Here is a 21524-nt window from a genome sequence, read left to right as displayed (position 1 = left end):
CTTCACCAGGGTCTGTTCCTCACCCCGGGACAAGCCCAGATTGAGGCGGGGGGGGGGGTCCCAGCCTTGCACCCCCCTGCCTAAGGAGCGCTTCCCTCAGGGCCCTGCGGAGCATCCCCTGCTCCTTCAGGTGCGGGCAGGGCAGGCTCCTGCCCCACGCCGCCGGCAGGTAAAGCCCTGGTTTCCCCGCTGCGGGGGTGTGCGGGCACGGAGCGCCCACGGGCGTGCAGAGACCCGGCCGGAGCTGCCGGACTTGGTGTCACTAGTGTTGTTCCTGTTCTTCTCCAGTTGTCGTAGGTGCAAATTGCTGCACTTCCAAATCCTCCCTGGCTTCTGATGTCTCTGCAAAGCCCATCAGCAGAAATTAACGGCATAACGAATGCGCTTTCTGAACATCAGATGCCTTTTCTGGTTTAAATATAGAGATGTCAGAGCTTTTCTGTATGGTTGTTGTCTCACCTGCTTGTGTCAACATTTTTGTTTTTCTTTTAACTGTTTGAAGAAAATTTACGATCTTGTTTGTGGCTGAACGTTCGCAGGAATGGGAACAAGAGAACATACAGTTGGATTTGCAGTAAAACGTTTCCTTTTATTCCTCTGCTGCAGGATAGGGTAAATATTTGTTTTGAATTGGTGCTGCTGCTGGTCAGATGTAAAAGAAAGGCATGCTGCTTCTGTCGGCTCCGCTTGGGAAGGTGTGAGGCTGAAGCTTTGTTCACGCTAAACTATTTGTTGATGTTTCATAGAGGATGCTGTTAGAGTTACTGTTAGCGTTAGTTGAGAGCAGAGCGAGGACAATTTAGAGATGTTTGCAGTCGCTGGAGTCGTCTTGTTTCTTGCACCTCTGTCATGCCTGCGTAGCTCAGTACCCCGGGGTTTTGCATTTTGGTGGTCACTCCTTGGCTGCCGCTCGAGAGCTGGCTATTCTTGAGAGAGAGAGTTCTTGAAGTCTGCAATTACAGGTTGTCCTTCAATTAACTCTTACGGTTAGCATTCACCTTCCGCAAGATAAGTCAGAATCCTAATTCAGTTTCTGCCAAATCTGAGTGTTCCTAATCCAGGTTTTGCAGATGGAAACCCATCTTATTTTCAAGAACCTGGTATTGAGAAAAGGACCCGAGATGAATAAGTTTTCTGAGGATTCTGGGTACTGAAGTGATGGAAACACTGACCAAATAGCTGAGTAAAATGTCTCCTTTGTAGACTTTTTCTTCTAAATTCCATGATTTCATCTGTGTTTAAAATGCGGTATAAAAGCAAAAAGGGGTTAAGCACAACTTTGCTCTCATTTTCATTTGGCAACCAACACTTTGCTGTCAGTTTGAAAATGCGTTACTCAGTTTGTGGAAGCAGCCCAAAATTTCTGTTGCCTTTTCATTATTAGTAATTGTCTTTTTGCAATGTTTACCATCTTGTCTGTTTTATTGTTAGTTACTGGTGGTAGCAGAGGCAGAGAACTACTGGTCCACCATTTCTTGTGCATACACATGCTGTTTCTGAGCTTGCTTTCTGACTTGGTAATCTTCCACCTATTTATGCTGTTCGGTCCATCTGAGATTTTTAAGTTATGATACATCTTTCTTGCCCAGGACAAAACAGAGCATGATATTAACTCCTTCTTTCTCTGTTGCCCTCACTATTCAGTTGGAAAAAAAAGAATTCCTTTGAAAAATAAATCGCTTTGGTTTCAAAAGTGTTCCCCTATTCTCAGGAGCAACAAAGTCCTGTCTTTCAGCTGCCATATTCAAGAATGCATTTTAGCTTTTCTGGGAGACACAGACCTTGTGAAGAGTCGTGGAGGTGGGTGGCCGATAGAAGCACTGGAGCTGCTTAATTGTCTTGTGAGTGGGACCTTCGTGTTTATAATCCAGAGATTTCTGCGAGTCCCATAGTAACAAAGTGGGTGAGAAGAGGGGGAGGTTGTTTTTTCTGTGTGACATTGACTCCTGTATTTTGCTTGTGGTTCTGCTCCTTTCCTTTTTTATGTGAAGCATGAAATTTTAGAACGGCACTGATTCCTGTGTTTTAAGGACGGTTGTTTACCAGGGCCTACTCTAAATTTCTGTTGTAACACAGCCCAGTGATGCTTGCTGCGTTGCATGTATTTAACTCATACAAGGCTGTTGCTGCCCTTTAAAATTGCAATTAACAAAACATTAACGTGCAGGATAACACAGATAGTGTTGAACTCTTCAATGTATGGCTCTTCAAATGCTGGAGAATGTAAGATTTTTAAAGAAAATTTGGGCATAGCTTGTGACCTGCGTTTTAAAGGTGGTTCTTGTTCAGTTGGAGATGTTCTCAGGTTTCCAGGATTGTTTTTTTAATATACATTGTTAAAGTCACTTAGTTTTGAGAGATTTCAGCCAGAGCTGTGTTTGAGCTCCCTCTTATGGACCTTGCAGTCTTACCTTAAAAAAAAGACACCCCCCACTCCCCCCCACCCCCAAACCCCTGACTCCAAAAACCTGCCAGCCAGTGCTGTCTCCCAGCCCCACCAGCCTGGAGAGCTGTGCTGATGTGGATGTTACTGGAGTGAAAACGGGAAGAAAAAACAGGTTAACGGTGATGTTTGGAAACATTCTGCAAAATTCCAGCACCCTTTATACAGTTGTTTCCTGCACACAAAGCCCCCCATGCAGGCAACTTGCAGAAGGTGTCTCAGTGAGCTGCTCCTCACGGCACTTCTCAAAAAGAGGATCTTTAGTAATAACCTACATTCCTCAGTGACACAAAACTTATTTTCTGTGTTCCCAAGTACATAATTCAATGCCTTGTCAATCCGTATGATGGTGCCGTGACAGGGTTTGCTTGCGTATTTTTAGGTGTTATCAAAAGTTGTGCGTGCCTACGTTGCTTTTTTCGAGTTCTTGAAAACTATGTGAAGTAAAAAGTTGGTGTTTGTATTTTAAACCTGAATATTTTTAATATGAAGATCCTGTTTTAGTTTAATTTTTTCAAGTGGAATATATTGTACTGGCATAGCTATCCGTAGATGGCCATTTGACTGAAGTGAAATTAAATAAAAATCAAGTGAAAACCCCATAGTTTGTATTCGCGTGTGTGTAAAACACATACACAGGCACACACCTCCCTGTAAGAAAATTTGTATTTACGTATGAGACAGTCACTGGTTTACTTGTTCTTGGTGGCTGCGGAAGAGATCAAAATGTCTCTTTGTACATTCACAGATCATCGTTTGATGTAGATAGTATGCAAAACAGTATTTAAAAACTTAGTTAAATCAGGAATGCTAATCTGTGGTTTTCAAAATGAGAAACACTAATGATGATGATAGTGTCGCAATGTTTCCTAAATGTCTTCAGCATGTTTTTATTAAATAATTTGATAAAAAAGAAATTCCTGACTACGTAATAGCATTTTTGAATGTCTGAAAGATATTAAAGAAATGCATCAAAATCAGGACTGAGCCCTCCAAGCATGGAGATTAATGCTTTCAGCTGGAAGTAGTTTTGTTCAAGTTAATAGTATAGTGAGTTTCTCTCAAAACAGAAATGTTAATTTTTCAAGCTCTAGACAGTGTTTTTCTTCTTTGTTACTTTCCCAGATACAGGGTTTGGACCCTGAATTTGCACGTTTCCAGACCAAGAAATAGGTCACTTAAGCTTCATCTGTGATCTTCCTCTAATTTCTCTGATGAAGCAGGACACAGAACCAAGTCAGTTGGTTTCCGTACCGCCAAATACGCTCCCCACATCATAGCAGCTGTACCAGCGGCTGTGGGCATCGTCGTTCTTTTGACAAAGACAGGCTGGGCGAGTAACTGCATCGAACGTGCTGAAATAATGGTGCAGTGTCGTTAATTCTTTGAAAGAATTATTGTAAATCAAAGAGTGAAAATGCGGAGGTGAGCTACCCGCGGGGGCACAAAGAATCTCTGTTCTCGTGCAACACTCGGCTTTCCTTAACTTGTCTGAGCTGTCCAAGGTAAACATGCGAGTCAGCTTCTGATATGCCATGCTGGAGAACTCGCAGACTTCAGTTAGCAGTGTAATGTTTCTTCTGGTAAACCCAGTCAGGTTTTTGTTGTGTTTTTTTTTAAGGAGACAATGACTTTTTTTATTATTATTCCGTCATTACCATGCATTACAGCTGCTTGCTTCAGCTCTCAGGCAACGTCTTTTTCTGTGCAGTGGCCCAGTCTGTCTGTTTTAATGACGTAGCAAAGCTACGAAGGAACTGTGGGCACGTGAAACTATGGTTGTACAACCACTGTATTTCAATGTATTAATTGTAATTCACAGGATGAACATGTGGAACTCAGCTCAGTGTGCTGCATTTAGGTTTTCTTTAGCTTCAGCGTTGGAGAGCATTTGCAGTAATTTGCATTTATAGAAGCTACTCATTTAGTAAGAGAATACGTTCTCAAGGTTATGTACAGTCAGCTCTTCCAACTCTTTGAAGTGATTTGGGGTTTTCCTTTGAAGACAATTACCGAGCTGCAAAGCCGTTCTTGCAGAGGTGAGCTTTGCCTGTAGTTAAGATCCTGAAAAGTTTTGGGTCTAGATACTGATTTTCTTGGTCTTGTGTTTACAAATTGAAGTTTGTAGTTTTGATGACTTTGAGTTATAGTTGTGAATATAGGAGCTACAAACCTCCTGCAGAAGTTACAGACATGGCAAAAACATCAGTCAACAGGAGGAGTTGATGCTGTGTTAATCTGAATTATGTACTGGCTTCAGTAGAAAGGCAGAGGTAAACGAGTGTTCTCTGCATAAGTAAAGCATTAAACCACAAAACGATACAACAGGAATCATTCCTGAAAGTGTTTTTCAAGAATATGTTGTACTGAAAAATTATTTTAGTAGCCGTGTGGCCTAGACACAAGCTTTCTTCAGTTCCTGTTAGATGAAACAGAAAAGATCTGTTCTTTACGCAGCGAAAAAAAAAACCCAAACAAAACGAGGAGAGGAAACCCCTAAGACCTGGAAAGCCCATAATGTGATTGTGTAAGGATGTAGTGTTGTAAACCCTTTTTAACTGTAGTTAGGTTTCTCAATCAGACGACTTTTTTTATTTTATTTTTTTTATCCTGTAAACTGCATTTTTATTTTTCTAACCATCTTGGATTACGTGTGCTGATTTGGAAACAACATTTATTTTAATCTGCTATTCATCAAACTGCTACTTCTAGCACTAACCATTTGTTTTCAGTTTTATAATCAATTTATTGATGTCATTGATTTTAGTTATGAAGCATTTACCGTACCTTATCAAGATCAAGACCCCGATTCTTTGCTGAGGCAGCAGCATTGTGCACATTTACGCTCGTGTAAGCTTTTACTCCTGCAGCTGCCCAGTGCCGTGTTAGTGCAAGCTCTGGCATGGCCACGCGGTGGGTTGCATCAGGGGTTGACCATATTAAATGAAACTGATGGGTTTGGGGTTTTTTTGAGGTGAGGTTTAGCCCAGGCAGTTTCCTGCTCTGACTAGACGTGTAAGTTGTTCTGTGAGAAATTACCGAGTATTTCTAGGCGCTTTCATTGTAGTAGTAATAAAATACTAATTTGGCAAAAAGTAGACATCTTCTCAAAAATGATCAATAGGGATTTAAACAAAATGTCTTAAAGGCTAAGTATTTGTCTTTGGTTTCTATTATCTGTCTCTAATTGCAAAGGAGCATTTTCTTGGGCTGCGTTACAGCGGTTTTGTCAACCTCCCCGACAGCATCGATCAGTCTCTAATGGTATGTTCCACGCTGGCATCAATATTTTTGTACCTAATGTAGGATCTGAAACTCAAGTATATTTCAGGGCACTTTTCAGCAAATGTAATACTGTATCTTAAAAAAATAAAGAAAATAAGCTTTTCTTTTTTAAAATAACATTTCTGGTTGTGATGGCTGGAATTTTACCCCGGTGTTTCTGTAGATGTGCTGGAGTAGCTGTTGCTTTGTAGTTAAGGGTATATGGTAGCTGATAGGGTGAAAAGAAGCAAACTGTCAAAATCTGGTAGATTTTTTGTGAACATAAGCTTGCAGCAGTGTTCATTTTGTGACAGCAACCCGTTGCAACCTTGGTGCTGCTTCCCTTTTTTTTTTTTTTTTTTTGGTCTAAACTACTTGCATTTCGATAAACAAATGGGGTCGCAAAGGGTTTGCTGTAAACTTGAGGCGGTAGCCAAACTTGTGAGTCTTTATTAACTCATTAGCTAAGATCAGCGTATCTGATAGTGCGTAGGAGTTAATATTTAAAATGTTGCTTTGATTTGTTTTAAATGATTTGCATAGCATGTTTAGTGCTGTGTAAGTGATATCCAGGAATAAGATTTCTGTCAAGATCTCCATTGGTACTTGTCGAGCCAAATGAGCGTTGCAAAAGTGCATATTTGTCAACCAGGGATGTTTTTGTATGATCTCATTGGTACTTTATAAATTATAAAGTTGTAACTGAGTGTTGATAATAGTCTTGTTTTGCGAATTATTTCTTGGGAACTGAAAATTCTTCGCCTTGTACCAGAACAATCCTTTGCAATAAAACAACAACAACACACACCCACAAAAAATGGGTCTTAAATAGAGGAGAATGAAATGATGCGTTCTGGCTTTAGGCTTCAGTAATAATTCTACAGCACTTGACGATCCTTGTCTAAAAGTCTGTATTTTACAGGCAGATTTTCTCAGTGTGTATTTACTTTCTTGCCTGCTTGGTCTATCAGTTTTCTTGATGACTGGGAAAATATCCTCTGTGATATCCCTGCTGGGCTACTCGCTTGTGTTTTTTAGTATGGTTACTTATCACTACATAGTAGTAAGATGTGTTAATGCCAGACTGCAGTTCTGTTAGATGAATTTTCAATTAATTTTGATAGCCAACTATTACTATTTATGTTAGTATTATTTTCCTTGGACTGCTGAAGTCTCAAAGGGGAGGGAATTTGAGTTGATTTTCCAAAATATATGTATTTTCAGGCAGATGGTGGTAGTTCTCAACTCAGAAAGCGTATCAGTTACTTGTGACCTCCCTTTCTGTACATTGGTGCCTCTTTAGACCTGTTGTAGAAGTAGCATCTTGTAGCGATGTGAAGCTGTGCGGAAAATTTTTCTAGCTCTGGAGTCCGTAAGTGGTGTTTTGAGATCCATAAGCTGGATTAAGGGAAATAAAACAACCTCAGTGGCAAAAGGGAAGACAGTGATTGTTTAATATACTGACTTTTCACCTTTTTCTTTCCTTGCAAAGTCTTATGTAGATTGTATTCATGGCATCCGTTCAGCAGCCACCAATTATTGGAGTGCTGTTACTGGGTTTCTCCTTGTTTTGTCTGCACACGCAATGGACAAGGATTGTCCTTGTTGCAGTCTTTTAATCGCAATTCCACGAGACCCTGTTCCCCCTCGCCACCTCTGTAGCATTTGTCCACTGGTGAGGGAAGAGCAAAAATACTATCTTAAATATTGCACAAGTTTCCAGCAGCCTACTCGGGTTCAAATGTCTTATTGACCTTCTCATTGTAATTAGATTTTTCTCTTGTGCAGTGAATTGATTACATTGTACGAGCCTTTTGCATTCGAAGAATTTTGACTCTAATGGCAGATATTTTTAATACCTAGAGAATTGTCTGATGCCTCATCTTAAGAGCTACAAACGGTTTCTTGAGCTGTAATAGGAGGGCTTAAGGTTGAGCTGCGGTGGGAGGTATTGATGGAGGGAAGAACATGCTGCAAAGGCCATGGTGGTTTTGGGGACTGGTGAAGCGTTCTCTTGGTATCACGAGCTGAAGGTCATCGTGAAATGGCTTTCTCTGCATGTGAACCAACGTGAGCCTCGGCGGCAGCAGCTAAATCACACGTTTATTCTGTACCAGTAGGTTCTTAACTGAACCAGCTGCGCTTGTGGCTACTATCAGTGCAGAGTTAGGTGCTCTCCTGATAACTAATAAACTCTGAAGAGTGCAAACATGCCCTGCTTGTCTCCTAATTTACGAAACTTGTAGGGTTACATAACTGAATTTTCATTCTTTAGCTAAAAATAAAAAATGGAACATAAAAGCTATTTTTATCTTGCTTAATGAGGGCATCTCTGCTTTTATTTCATCTTCTCTGAGACATTTCAATAGGAGGAACGGGGATGGTTTAGCGACTTTTTTTTTTAGACTGGGCACTCATTTTCCGTCGCTCTCTGAAGTGTCATCCATCAACCAGCAAAAAGATATGTTGGCCTGCTCAGAATGAGTATTTTCTTTAAAAGTACATTGTTAGCTAACAACGTTCATTAAAATAAATAGATTTTGAGAGCGTCGCGCTAGATTTAAATATAGCAAAAAGAATTCTTTGCCTTCCGGATATCAAATAATCAATAAGCTTCAAGTATGAGTCCTCCCTCATGTATTATATTGAATTATCAGCAACATACATGCCTTTCTCTTTTTGAAACCCTTTCAGAAAAGAAGGGTGGCATTTGCAGAATTGACACGGGATCTGGTTTGTTTTTAAAAGCAGTGCAAATCAGGTTTGGTTCATATTGTAGCTTAGCTTGGCGCTCTGCCCGGTGATAGAGCAGAACTCTGAAGAATAGTCACTATTTTAAGTCTCTAGTTGTGCTGTATCCTGTTTTTACTTGCTACTCAGTTGTGACTGTTAAGTTTTAAACAGTAAACCTTTGTTCACCAGAAATAGCAAAGTGTTTTTAAACACAGAGTGACAGCCTGTGCATTAAATTTTATTATTTATTATTATTGCTTTATTTATTTATTAAAATTCTGCGAGATGTGTTCTTACTGATTCTTTGCCCTCAAACCCCCAAACATAAAATAGTTCATATTAGTTCATTCTTTGGAGAAAGTGAAATGCAGCCTATGCGTAAAGAAGTGCCACTGTTCAAAGTTCTGCTGGTGTAAAACAGAAATAAATAATAAAAAATTTGCAGCATTAAATGCTACTACCTTCTTCCCTCTCCCCTCCCTCTTTCTCCACAAAAGTTAAACATTCGGGTTTGTTCTCTTTGGGCTCACAAGAAAAAGGATTTTTGATTTGGAGTGTAATGTGGATTTGGGGTGGTTTATAAATAGCAAGTGTACATTAGGGGGTGAGATCTTTTCGCTTTCACATGAATTCTAGAAGTCATCTGGGGGTAGAGATCCGAGTATGTGTGTAATTTTTATAACCCCGTTTCCTCACAATTTTATAGCTGAGGCAAGCTGGGGAGTTGGTTGCAGCTCCTGAAGGAGAATCTAATGGTGCCTTGGAATTTGTAGATGACTCATAACAGGACAAAACAATCCAGTTAAGTGATTTGAGGTCTTAAATAATCTCTTCAACAGGAAGGTGAAGAAAACATCATGAACTCATGAGTAATAATTGGCTCTCCTGGAGTGCTAAAAGTGTAGTGATCGCTAGTTGGCTGGGATTCAGATGATTCCTGTTTAAGCTTTGCTGATCAATATATGTCTCAGCTCTTATGAATGAAATTTATTTGACTGGACTATAATGCTTTTGGCAAAGCAGTATTACAGTTACCAGTTGGGAGAAGTTTATTTTAAGTTGGTTTATAGTAGTGACACTTTGCACCTTAGCTGTGTGGGCTAGGGCTGCATCTAATGTTTTCGGGTTTGCTTTTTCTCCTGTTCTCTGCTCTTCGCTACGTGAATCAGGCAGGTGACCAAGATTTTTTTTTGATGAGGAAGAACCTACAATAATGGCTGCAAAACAGAGAGAAAGCGATCTTTGCCTTTGCAGTTCTTAGCTTCATGGACACGCTAGCTGCAAAAATTAAATGGTTTTAGATAGTCCCAAAAATAAACCGATAGGAATACCTTCCTCAAATGACTAGCATAGATACTGGAGATAAGAACTTATTCCATCATCTCCTTTCTCCTTTTCAAAGCACAGAATCATTCAGGACTGTCTTAATTTTGTAGAGGCTTTTATGCAGCTGCAAGGGACTCACGCAGGTGTTCCAGTAGATGCACACCCTTTGAGACCTCACAGTTTTACTGGTAAGCAGCTGGAACTGCAGCGTATATGTAATACTGTCAGGTAACCTTTAAGCTTAATCAGGTTTATAAAATTTTAAGTTAGCTATCTTTCTGTCCCCTTTCCTCTGACTAGCAGTTTTCATTACTCTAGTGATGAAAAACCCTTCTTCTGATTCCCAGTTTGTTTTTTCATGGCGTGTGGAGAGAGCTCCTGTGTCATTTCAAGCTCTGACTCCATGAGATAGAGGGGGAGGATTCTGCTTCCCCTTCCCTCTGCGCAGACCCTGGTACTGCGTTTGTGTGAGCTGGGACGCTCACAGCCTGTAGCAGAATCCCTTTGGTTCTGGTCCTTGAATATGTCGCCTCCCGTTTTGTTGTTAATTTCTGAAATCTTTGAGAAAATTTGGGTATTTTAGTGCATTGGGAAAACCCTCAGTCCTTGAACAGTATATTTGGTAGCGTACTATAGCTATTCACTGGTAAAAATCAAGTGTAGTGCTGACTTTGTGTTTGCAGCTCTGCTATGAGTAGAGAGTTGGTTGTGAAGTGTTTCAGCATGGCAGAAACAAAGCTGTTGCTCTTTTGTGGCTGCTAAATTCCAATATATTACAACAGATTCGTTCTCTTAAAAAAAAAAAAAAGCAGCAAAAATGCATTTTTTTTCTTTTCTTGAATTTTTCTTAATGACTGTGCTTGGCTGGCCTGCAGAGTTTTTCTGTTTGTGTCCTGACATGTGGATGTGATAATGGAACAAATACTTGAAAGTGACTTAAATGACAGTTACGGTGATGGAAGAGTAAACAATGATGTAGCAGTTCTAAAAGCATGGGTTCAAATCCAGTTCATACCATATGTCTGGATTTTTTCGTGGTAGTTTTCACTTAGTTTGTAGTAGACATTTGGCTTCCTGTTTTGGCTTGGTAGCACTTTTCTCTGCAATATCTATTGCGCTAGGATGCTAATAGCATTGGAAGGCCACATATGATTGGCAGAGGCAGCAAGAGAAACTTTTGCTCAGCTTGTCCGCACTTGTCTGTTTCTCGCCAGTGTTAAAATCTTCACTTTTATGAAAATAAAAACATACTAAAATTAAAAAAAAAAAAACCCATTGCAAAACATTTTGTTACAAAGCTGATGATGGAATATTTTAAATCCCAAGTGACCCAGACGGAGCAGCTGCTATCACTGCGGATTATACCTTTCCTCTCAACTTCAGACTTCATTTCCTTTACCAGTCTTCCTGGGAGGAACAGCTGTGCTTTTGGATCCACTGCTGCTGTTGGATCAGTACTTGAAACTGCAGGAAATAAGTTACTTTAGAAATCTGGCTTGATGGCGTTTCTTCCTGATTGTGACAGCCCAAATCAGAGAGCAGTGCAAGGGATTCTTTTCTTTTCCTTTGATAAATTAGCCTGTGTAGTCTGTCTCCATTAGCCAGGAAGAGTTGTGAAGAAGCTAGCTACGCTTTTTCTATTCTAGCATTACTGTGTGTGCCGTGTTCGCTTTTCATTGTTGCCGTGAATGTCTGATTATTCAAAAATAAAAGAACAGTGTCACTTGCTTTGCAGCAGGCACATTTAAATGTGTTCTGATTTTGAGAGGAACGCAGTTTTCAGAGTTCCCTTATTATATCTACAGCATGCATTAGCTTTAAGGGGCTGATAGCAGACTGCATACTTCCGTGTAATTCTAGGTATTTTTTTGTCTAGCTCTGTGGTCAAGCCTTTTTCTAGAGAATCAGTGTCTTTTATCAAAGAACTTGAACTGTAGTTTCCTGATACTGCACCTTTTTCTTTATATTAGGCAGAGTAGCGTTAGGTGCTCTGAAAGACAATTTGAAAGAAGTGGGTTTACATCATAAGGTTTATTTCCCCTGTCTGTCAGGGCATTCTTTGGATTGAAGAGAAACATCTATCATATACACACTTCTGCGGGTGCATGCTCAGATCAAGGGGAAAGTATTGATGTTATTCGATTTCATCATTTAATTTTTAATTACTTGGAAAATGAAAGTAAAGGGCTAAAATTGCAAATAGACATCCATCTCTTTAGCCACCTATTCAGCCATTGGATAACATGTGTAGGTGGATTTTAATCTGTAACGTCTAAATAGTCAAAGTCTTTTTAATTATTTGCAATAAATTGTCAAAAACCTGATAGAACTGTAAAAACGGTCAGTATTAACTTCTCAGTTGTACTCAAAACTGTAAAAGCATTATAGAGATTAAAAAGTCAAGCATTCCAAAAGTCGTTCCAATCTTCATTCATCTCCTTCTGCGTGAGCAGTATGATAGTCTTTAATTAATTTATCATATATTCCCCACTCCCCTAGTGAGACCGAGACCCCTGCCTCTTTCAGCAGGAAAGTAGATAATGGTGGCTTACTGGGAGGCTGTTAAATACCTTGATTTATCCACATTGTTCAGCATATTGCTCTGGGCCTTAGAGTGCACCAGTCAAACTTTGGTTTGCTGATAGGATAATTAAACCCCCAGGGAAGTGCTCCACGCCTTACGCTGTTACCGAGTCTGAGTGGTTCAAAAACAACTTAAATCTTTACAATATTCTTCTGGTGTGATTATTCTCATTTTATAGGAGGATAGCTAAGATGTAAGCAGTAAAATAGAACAAATTGATGTTTGAATGTCCAATTTGATACGCTTGGTACTCCGGGGGAAAACCCAACAGCAGGTCTTCAGTTTTTAAAGTGCTTTATACACTCACAGCACAGGTCCAGTTGACTCCAGGAGAAGTAGTACTTCAGACCCCAATTGTAATTTTGACAGACCCCCGATATTTAGCGTTGAGTAACCCGAAATTTAACAATTGCCTCTGAAGAAGGCCTTAATTGCTCATGTAGTGTCCTGAGGAACTTTGGTAGCAGCGGGAAGACAGAAATGCTGGGTTACTCTAACACGAGGCCCCATTCTCTCGTCATTCGTTTGACTCATTCTTTTCATACCTTCCAGCTTCCGCGAGAGCGAAGATGAGGTTTGCTCACACATCAGCCTCAGTAGGCAGCCCTGAAACATAATGTGAGATTGGACCGTACAACTGAGTTAGTCTGAATGTTGAAGAAATCGTCCTTTTGTTGGTTTCCGCTGTTCTCTCCTGTTTCCCTTCTACTATCAAAAATTCATCTGGTTGTGTGGTGAGCAAGTTAAGAGAAACCAAGCTAACCCACAGAGTTTTTCTGCTAATTCGACTTCTTTAACCAGATTTCTTTCAGGTTGTAAGAGTTCTAGTGCAAGGAGAGGGGCAAGGTTATACAGCTTCCCTGCGAAAGAAGAGGCAGCCAGAGCACGGGGACTGTGTTCTCCACAGTGTGATCTGCTTGGTTGTATTATAAAACTACATCCTCTGTTGCTCATGAAACTTTTTTCTGCTAATAACTTTCTGTGTCTTCTCATTATTGATATTAATTTTAGGTTCTTGGCTTTAATGAGATTGCATCTGGGTCTGTTGATGTAGAGAGGGACTGGCAGCTGAATACCTGCTATAATTAATGAAATTGTGGCTAACATTTAAATTTTCTTCTCCTTGCCTTACCAGGATTCTCTTTTATTGATTTGTGAATCCTTCCTCATTTAATTAAATAAATTCTAGACAGCTTTCATGGAGGGTGGTTTTAGTAAATGAGCAGTTATTTTGATGTATATTAATTTTAGAAATTGGTTGGGTAGCAAGTGCAGAGTTTTTAAAATTCGAATTCTAATACAAACTTTAGAATATTAACAGAAAAAGGTTAGTTTGAAGGGAAGGGAGGAGCCAAACTCTTTGGTGGTCAGAGCAGTTAGTTAGTTGTTGGATAGGTTTTGGCAACTTGGACACAAACGTAAAGAACTTTTTAAATTTAATAGTTAGATGGGTAATTAGGTGATTTTTAGCTAGTGGCTATATTGCCACTAAATCTAAATGCAATAACTGTGAATCCTTAAATTGATGTTAACTCATCTTTCTTTTTAAGACTGTATTTGCTTTTCTTATCAACATGAGGATTGTGGATGGGAAGAAATCTCCCTTTGAAGAAAATAATTCCACTGGGATTCCACTGAGTAACTGACTTGTCTTGAGGGTTTGTTTGACTTAGTGTTTGATTTCATGTTGGAGAAAGAAGCCAGATTAGTAGTTTGGGAGACTCTCTGCGTTGTGCTTGCTCACAGGAGAGGCAGAGTGTGCGCACTTGGAAAGTTTCTCTCTCGCTGCCCTACCTGTGTAACTTGAAAAGTCTAATTCTGAGGATAAAAGGGCACTTGGTCTCTACTGTCTATCTTTGGCTCTTCTGCAGAGAGGCCAAAAATAGTAATATAAGTGCCTTTTCATTGAGGCAGACCTTTCTACCAAGAGTTGGGCTGTGAGTTCATTCCTAGGGAGAGATCGGAAAATAGCAGTGACATATTATTGAGGATGCCAAATCAATCCCAGTCAGTTTAAAAACTCCAGGCAACTGTATATTCTTTTCTGTGGCAGGTCCTGCCTCTGGTTGCTTTAGGAGAAAGCCTTCCTGAGAAATTTCAGACATATCCAACTGGGAAACTTTGAACTGATGTGAACAACAGGATTTACCTACAATGCAGTCTCTAAAACTTCCAGATAATCATTTAAACAGAATTTGATTTCCAGTTAAGCTTTAGTAATAGATTTCTAATTTTAATCTGCACTCGTTTTGCTGCTTATTAGCCTCAACATGCTGAAGAGAAAGCTTTCTAAAGTGAAAAGCTAAAATTTATAAGAAAGCTTGGTATGGAAACTGCAAGCCAGCAAAAGAGCAGTTATCATTAAATCTTACTTCCTGTATTCATCAGATATCTTAGGGGTTTTTTTTATCAAACAGACACTCCACCCTTTTATTACGGTTATGGGAATCAAATTTTTATCTATTAAAAAGGGCATTTTAAAAGAAATGGTTATAGTGGGTTTTAATTGACTTAATTCCAGTGTCAAATTTGCTGTTCAATTACAGTTAAGTTCTTTCCATAAGTTTGTAATTTGCCCAGAATTTTTTGGGAAGAATTTAGAGAAGTTGAAGTGTTGAATTTTAATAAATGCTTCCTTTGATTCCCATCTGCATATTTTGGACACTTAGAAAGTCTGTAGGAAAACTGGATATGCTTTTAGGGATATGTTTCTCTCTCTCTCTCTCTTTTTTTTTTTTTTTTTTTTTTTAATTGTATAACTTGAATCTCTCCCTACAAACACAGCTGTATATCCAGCAAACTTTAACCCAATCTAAATGGAAACATTAAGGTAGTTCATATAAATGGGTTCACATAGGAGCTAGTATCTGGAAGAATGTTCCATTGTTAGCAAGTCAGTAATTGTGTTAAATCTAATATTTTTGATTTCTTACCAAACTTGTGTGTGTCTAGTTCCATTAGCCAGAGTAAGATCATGTCATGTTACTTGTCTGTTAGCTAAGAATGTAATTGCTTGCAAATTCCTAATTGCTACATGGAAAGGTAATGATTCTTTTCTTGTTTGCTGTAAAGATGCTGCTACTGCCTCGCAGATTGTTACTCTTGCACCTTTGCAGAAATTTATTGGTTTTAACATAACTTCAAATCTGGTGAACCAACAGTGTATCAACCTTTTATTTGGGGAACGTTTTCAGCTATTCTAGAAAACTGCTTATGCAGAAGTATTTGACTTTTAACGATTAAATTGGATTTTTAACTTAAAATCTTCATTTTTTCTTTAAGTAGCATAAGAGAAATGCTGGTGGAGACAGATTCAGTTAGGATCTGTCGTTTGGGAAACATTTGTTCTGAACAAGAATGCCAAGCAGAAATAAACTGGTTTAACAAGCAAAAGCTTTTTCCTTACCAAAAGTTTTCTCAGGAAAGAACTGGAATATTTAGCAATATTTTCAACTGTCAAGGAGCTATTATCTTGGCCACATAATACATAAATGGAAAAGCTGTAATGTAGAGTCACTAAGTTCTCGTGGTTCAAGAAATTAATATATCTGGTGAACGCTAAGTAATTCATTATCGTACTTCACTATCTAAATTCATATAGAAAGCAAGTTGCCACTAATTGAATCTAACCCCAGGAGATAAAGCTGGAGTTGTCATGAGACTTGTTAACATTTTAAGAGTAATCTGAATTTTTCTATTAAGAAAAGGCTTTTTTTTCCTTTTAAAATAAAACCCCACAATCCCCCTCTTCAAACCTAATCCCCCAACCCGAAATTGTGCAATATACTTAATTCACCTCACAAGGTAGCTGAACAGAAGAAAGAGGGAAGTGTTCATTTTAGTCACAGCCAATGTCTGTTTTCATTTTCAGTGCTGCTTTTCTTTGTGCACAGGTCCCCTTAGTAAGACTCGAGATTCCTGAGTTATCTCAAAGCACGGCAGTGAAATTTGCAGGCTTTTTTGCTGATCCTCCGCTTTGAAAAACTCAAGCTGATTTTGCTTGAGATCTCCTGTTGGAATGACGGTAAGGTCTAACGTCGCAGTATTTAAAAGTGCTCTCTTACCAGCTAAAAAGCTGGAGATTTGAGGCGCTCAGCAAACTGGCCTGCTCTGCTTACACTCGATCTTCATAGATTGCAAGTGGCAGTTGTTGATGGTCTCCAATAAACCGCGTAGTCTGGGGGCCACTCGCTGTTAAAAGGCAGGAGGCTGAAGAGAGGAACAAATAACAGATCTACACGCTGGTGTAATGATATATGATAGCAATAACAAGCAATCAGTTTTCTTGTTTTTGGCACGGATCTCCAAAAGTGTTTATTGAAGGTAGTGTTACTAAAATTAATGATACAGCAAAGCCATTTAACAAGCTCATTTTTGAGAACCGCTTTCGTTCTCGGATCTCTTGTGTTTCCTCACTTCCATGTTTAACTGCAGTGGAAAGACAAATGGTCGTGACCTCCCTGTTACATTATGCTTTGAGGTAGGTATATACTGGGGAAGGCCAAAACATTAAAAATCATAAAGCAACCCCCCCTCCCCTCCCTGGGTGCCTTATAGTAGGTTCTTTAAAAGAAACCAACACCTGTTGAAATAGTTACTTCAATGTTTGGCAGGAATCCCAAGCAAGCCTTTTTTTAACAACAAAAACATATGTACGGGCCAGGCAAAAAGCACAGCTAGTTCTGATATTGTGCTTTTAGTGATCTGCAGCTATGAGTTAGAGGGGCTGTGACTCATGAAGTGATAGCAGCACAGAGCGTTTCTCTGATTTCATGTATCGCTTAGAGAGCACTGGATTGTAATTGCGTGTCAAAAGATTGCAAAAGAAAAGCGGGAGGGGGGCCTTTCCTGCTTTTTTAGATGGGATCTTTTTGAACCATTTGATACGGCACACTGTGAATATTTTATCAGTCTTCGGGCTGAGAGGATTTATCTGCCCTTTGGTTAAGAAAAAAACCATCACCCGCTTTGTGACTGGTATCCTGTCCGAATAGTTGAGGCTTTTGGGAGCACCCGTTCCATAGAGAGGCTTCATCGCTAAGAGCCGTCTCGTAAGTTTTGGATTAATTTGGTCCCTCAGCTAAAGCATAAAGATTTTGGCTGTCTGTGTATTTGGAAATTGCTGGCTTCTAGGGGAGATTCTGTGAATAAAGGGTATTTGAGTTGCTTTCTTAGGGATAGTTTTAAAGTCAGAAGAATGCATGCACTGTTTTCCTTGAGGTGATCTCATTTTCTTTTCCTCTATTCAGGGACTATTTTAATATACATACCCTGAAGTGTTGGCATGATACAAGCAGACTGGTCCCTTTTCTCTCTGTCCTATCTTGGTGCTATCAGTGTGCAGTGTGGTATATTCAGTGTCAACACCGCTCAGCATCCCTGCTTGTGTTATTACCGTTTTATCAGAGGACTCTGCCTAGATCGCATTGTCAACACGGAAAGTGCTAGCTCTTCCTTCACTTGCTACAAACATCTTCACTCAACCTCAGGGCCTTTGTGGTAAAGCTGTAGAGATAGGGCCACTCCTTTCCATCCTGCCATTTCCTTTGCTTTAAGAAAGTGTAAAGAAAAAAGCCCATGTAAGCATCCAGTTTTGGGGATGCCGCGTTTTCTAGTACTTTTCCAAACTTTGCTCTTCAAAATTCTGGCATTGCGAGGCGAAGGCTTTCGGATCTATTTGAATGAAACTAAACCAGATTTGTTGATGTACACACTGCAGTACCTTAGCAACCAACCTGCATCTAGTCCAAGATCTGAACATTTAGTCTTTAAACAATTCTTTGCTACCAATCTAGGAATGTTCTTGCATTTCAGAGTGCAGAAACAGCCAGTTGACATCTAGTGAGGAACAACATACATTATAAAATATGTACTCCTCCACAGTGGGAGGAGAGGGAACTTATGTAAGCCCATTTCTTTGCTACTTTAATTGTAGTTTCTTGAGTCCTTGAAAGATGCATCCCTGGGAGCAAGATTGTTGTGTTCAGATGATTGCAAATTCTGCTTTATCAGTCTAAAATAGGGCTTTGGTGGCAGCATGGTATTAAATCTAGATGTGTTGAGTGGGAACATTACAGAATTGAATCAGAAATTATTTTAAATATTGGTACTACTAAACTAAAAAATTGAGAAAGGTCACTAACAAAAGATTAATCAAAAATCATAGCTCTTATTAATGAGCTGTTGAGACAGTATAGTCTTCTAAAAGAAGTGACAATGAAAATAAGTTGACGTTTGAATAGAAAAGAAACAACTTTCTCTCTTGCACACTTTTTTGTACACCAGAATTGTATACAACTGTGGGAAAGCATACTAGAATATTTTAGTAGAGAGGTGTCATTCAGAACTTAAGAGTGCTATCTGGCATTTATTGAAACTTTGCAGATTGTCACATTTATTTTCATGTATACCTGTTCAGTAAGGAGTTCTTTGTTGGTTTATTTCTTTGATTGGTTGGAGTTTCTTTGAAAACCTCTGTCTCTGCCCTTTCTACAGGGCTTTTCCTGGTGCAAGAAACCAGAACACTTATTAATGGTGGAAAGCTACAACTTGCTATAACATCTCTGTTACCTAGATTGCTAAAAGGTTGAACGTTTGGTAAAACAGTATCCTCAATATACTAAATTAAGGTGACTTTCTTATTTGTATAGCACACCCATGAACAGCTGGTTAATTTTGATATTAGAGTCATGATCAGGCTGACACGGGTTTTTTATGTCCCGGTTTTCAGAATAGCAAGTGACATAAGAACCATGTGGTTTCACGTGGTGGTTATTTGTTGGAAATTGAATATGATCGCTGACTATGAAGTTGATTTTTCTTCCACCACTTTACGCTATCACACAAGACCTAACATGGCAGTTTGCCAACCGTGCTTTGTGGAGAAGGTTGATAGCCACTCGCAGAAGTTGAATTCATGCTCTTTATAGATGGTATCCATTCTCAGTGGTAACGGACATGGTGTCAAGTTGAGTCAGTTAAAACAGTTGAAAAAGAAATGAGTTGCCCTTACAATTTCCTCCTCCTTTTCTTTTAGTTACAGCTGCAGAAAACCCAATATTTGCAACTGGGACAGAGTCGTGGCCAGTACTACGGTGGGTCACTGCCAAATGTGAATCAGATTGGAAACAGTGCCATGGATCTCCCCTTCCAGGTGAGTTTAAATAGGGTGTTTCTTTCTTCTTGTTGATTAATGCTGTGCCTGGATGCTATTTCTTCCTCACAGGAGACCATGAACTAGCTGCTGGTTCAGAACACAGCACCATGGCCTCAGCAGATCACCCTGTTTTAAACAATATTTGCTCTTTTGGAATGGAGTATAGTTGTGTATGGGATGTGTCGATATTTTTGTATTGTATATATCTAGTGTTAGATATTAGTTGTCCTGTCCCTGGTCGTGATGCTTTTGTGTCAAGAATACGCAGAGGCGATGCAATTTCTTTGTCAGTGAATATTCATGGCGGTGGTGGGTTTGTTGTTTTTTTTTTTTGTTCAGTACCAAATTTGTGATGAAATATTCTGCGAAGATACTGTAGACTCAAAGCAAAAGTGGAAGCAAATAATGCAAGGGCATGTGGGAAGCACTGGGAGATGGGGGTGTGCAAGAAGGTACCCCACGGTGGTGTGCATGTTCCATGGGAGTAATGCACAGATTTTAGGAGAGGAGAAGGGGGAATGGGACAAAAACCAGTATCAGAATAGTCACTTTTCTTTGGACTGGATGAAAAATAAATGTAGGGATGTACTGGCTTTTTTTTTTCCTGCTGTTGTGACTCCAGAGGTAATGCACTATAAACAGAAAATCAGTGTTTTATGTGAATGTTTTCCTGTTAGTAAGCATGTTTGGACAGAAGATGTTGTACAGTGGATAGGATTAGGTGATGGATACTTTTGGGACTCTTGATTTCTATAGTTAGTTGATTTAGGGTGCTCAAAATAATTAAAATTTCTGCATTAGTTTTCCTTTTTTGAGTAGTAATGTTTACATTTTATCTCACAAGGATGTGGTAAGAATTAAATTTTGCAGTTTGTGGTTTTGTGATGAAGGCTGGCTTAATAAATATGGAGAAACTGTTGATGATGTCCTCTAACTATGCCTTTTGAAATACATGTAGACAGCTGAATTTGTGGAGGTTAAAAGCTTGAATCTTGTGCAAGAGGAGAAGCAAATGTCTATTTTAATCTGGTTGCCTTTAGGGAATACAGTGCAGAGGTTTGTAATGTTATGAAGTCCTTAGTATTACTCCACAAGCATCTGGTGTCTTCAAGATTTTGTCTTTAGTTTCTTGTTAAGGAGGTTCATAGTTACTGTTCTTTTTAAGCAATAGTATTTCAGTATTTTTGTGCTTGATGGCCATTACTGACGGTTATTACATAGACTCTTACAGTCCTGAAACTAACGGAGTGCTTGAAAGTGAATATTCAAAAATTTATGAATGACTGGAGGAGGATATGGAAAGAAATTGTCCTTAAACTCCAGGTTTTTATATATTTTTTCACTCACACACACACACACAAAAATCCAAAGCTGATGCTGTTACAGATAACAAATGGTGACAAGCAACAAAATAAAACCATGTATTTGTATCAGTGGTGAATGCTTTCCAGGTGTTTCGATTTTAAACTAAAATACGATGAAATTGCCAAAAGATACTTGTACGATGTGCCGATCAGGTGAAGCCTGTCTGGTTGTCTCTGGTGAGAGCGTTAGTGTCTGAGAATCTTGGTTCTTTGCATTTACAGCACAACGGAGCTCTGGCAGAAGCCTTTGGAGCAGTTCCTGTCTCTTTGGTAAACAAGTATTTAGGTTTGTGCAAATACGTATTTAGGACTGGTGTACTCTTTGCCCAGGTAGATACGTATTTTAGCACATGTTACACTTTTTCTGGTATGCACAGTATTTATTTGATTCACCGTCCCAGCTCCAAAGGAGTTATGGTCTGTCACATAAATACAGATTTTGCCATGCATCCCAGTTTGGAACATGCATAATAATTCCTGTACAGGCTCCCTGGACTTGCTATGGTCTGTCATGTGATTACTTATGATTTATGGGGGACTAATTTGATGCAGACGGTGGTTTATTTGGCACTGTCTTGGCCTGTGATTTAAGCACTCTCTGAGCATGTGCACTTAGCCTGCATGTTAAACTCCATCGGGAAGGGCAGAATGATT

The 21524-nt window shown here is 39.3% G+C and overlaps 1 protein-coding gene across 4 annotated transcripts in view; it reads left to right on the top strand.

Moving 5' to 3' along the window:
* CRTC1 (CREB regulated transcription coactivator 1) overlaps positions 1–21524 on the top strand; it is a 43121-nt gene that overhangs the window by 835 nt on the left and 20762 nt on the right. For 3 of the 4 annotated variants that reach the window (XM_050910574.1, XM_050910572.1, XM_050910571.1), the window contains exon 2: positions 19387–19503. In XM_050910574.1, the coding sequence (XP_050766531.1) occupies positions 19387–19503 (117 nt within the window). Of the gene's footprint in view, positions 1–19386; positions 19504–21092; positions 21141–21524 lie in introns of all 4 variants that reach the window. The other variant, XM_050910570.1, reaches the window with a different exon arrangement.

The sequence above is a fragment of the Gymnogyps californianus genome, chromosome 24 (assembly GCF_018139145.2).
Source record: "Gymnogyps californianus isolate 813 chromosome 24, ASM1813914v2, whole genome shotgun sequence".
In the NCBI taxonomy this organism is placed as follows: Eukaryota; Metazoa; Chordata; class Aves; order Accipitriformes; family Cathartidae; genus Gymnogyps; species Gymnogyps californianus.
Note: the sequence above shows the minus strand (reverse complement) of the source record. Positions and strands in the feature narration are given on the sequence as shown.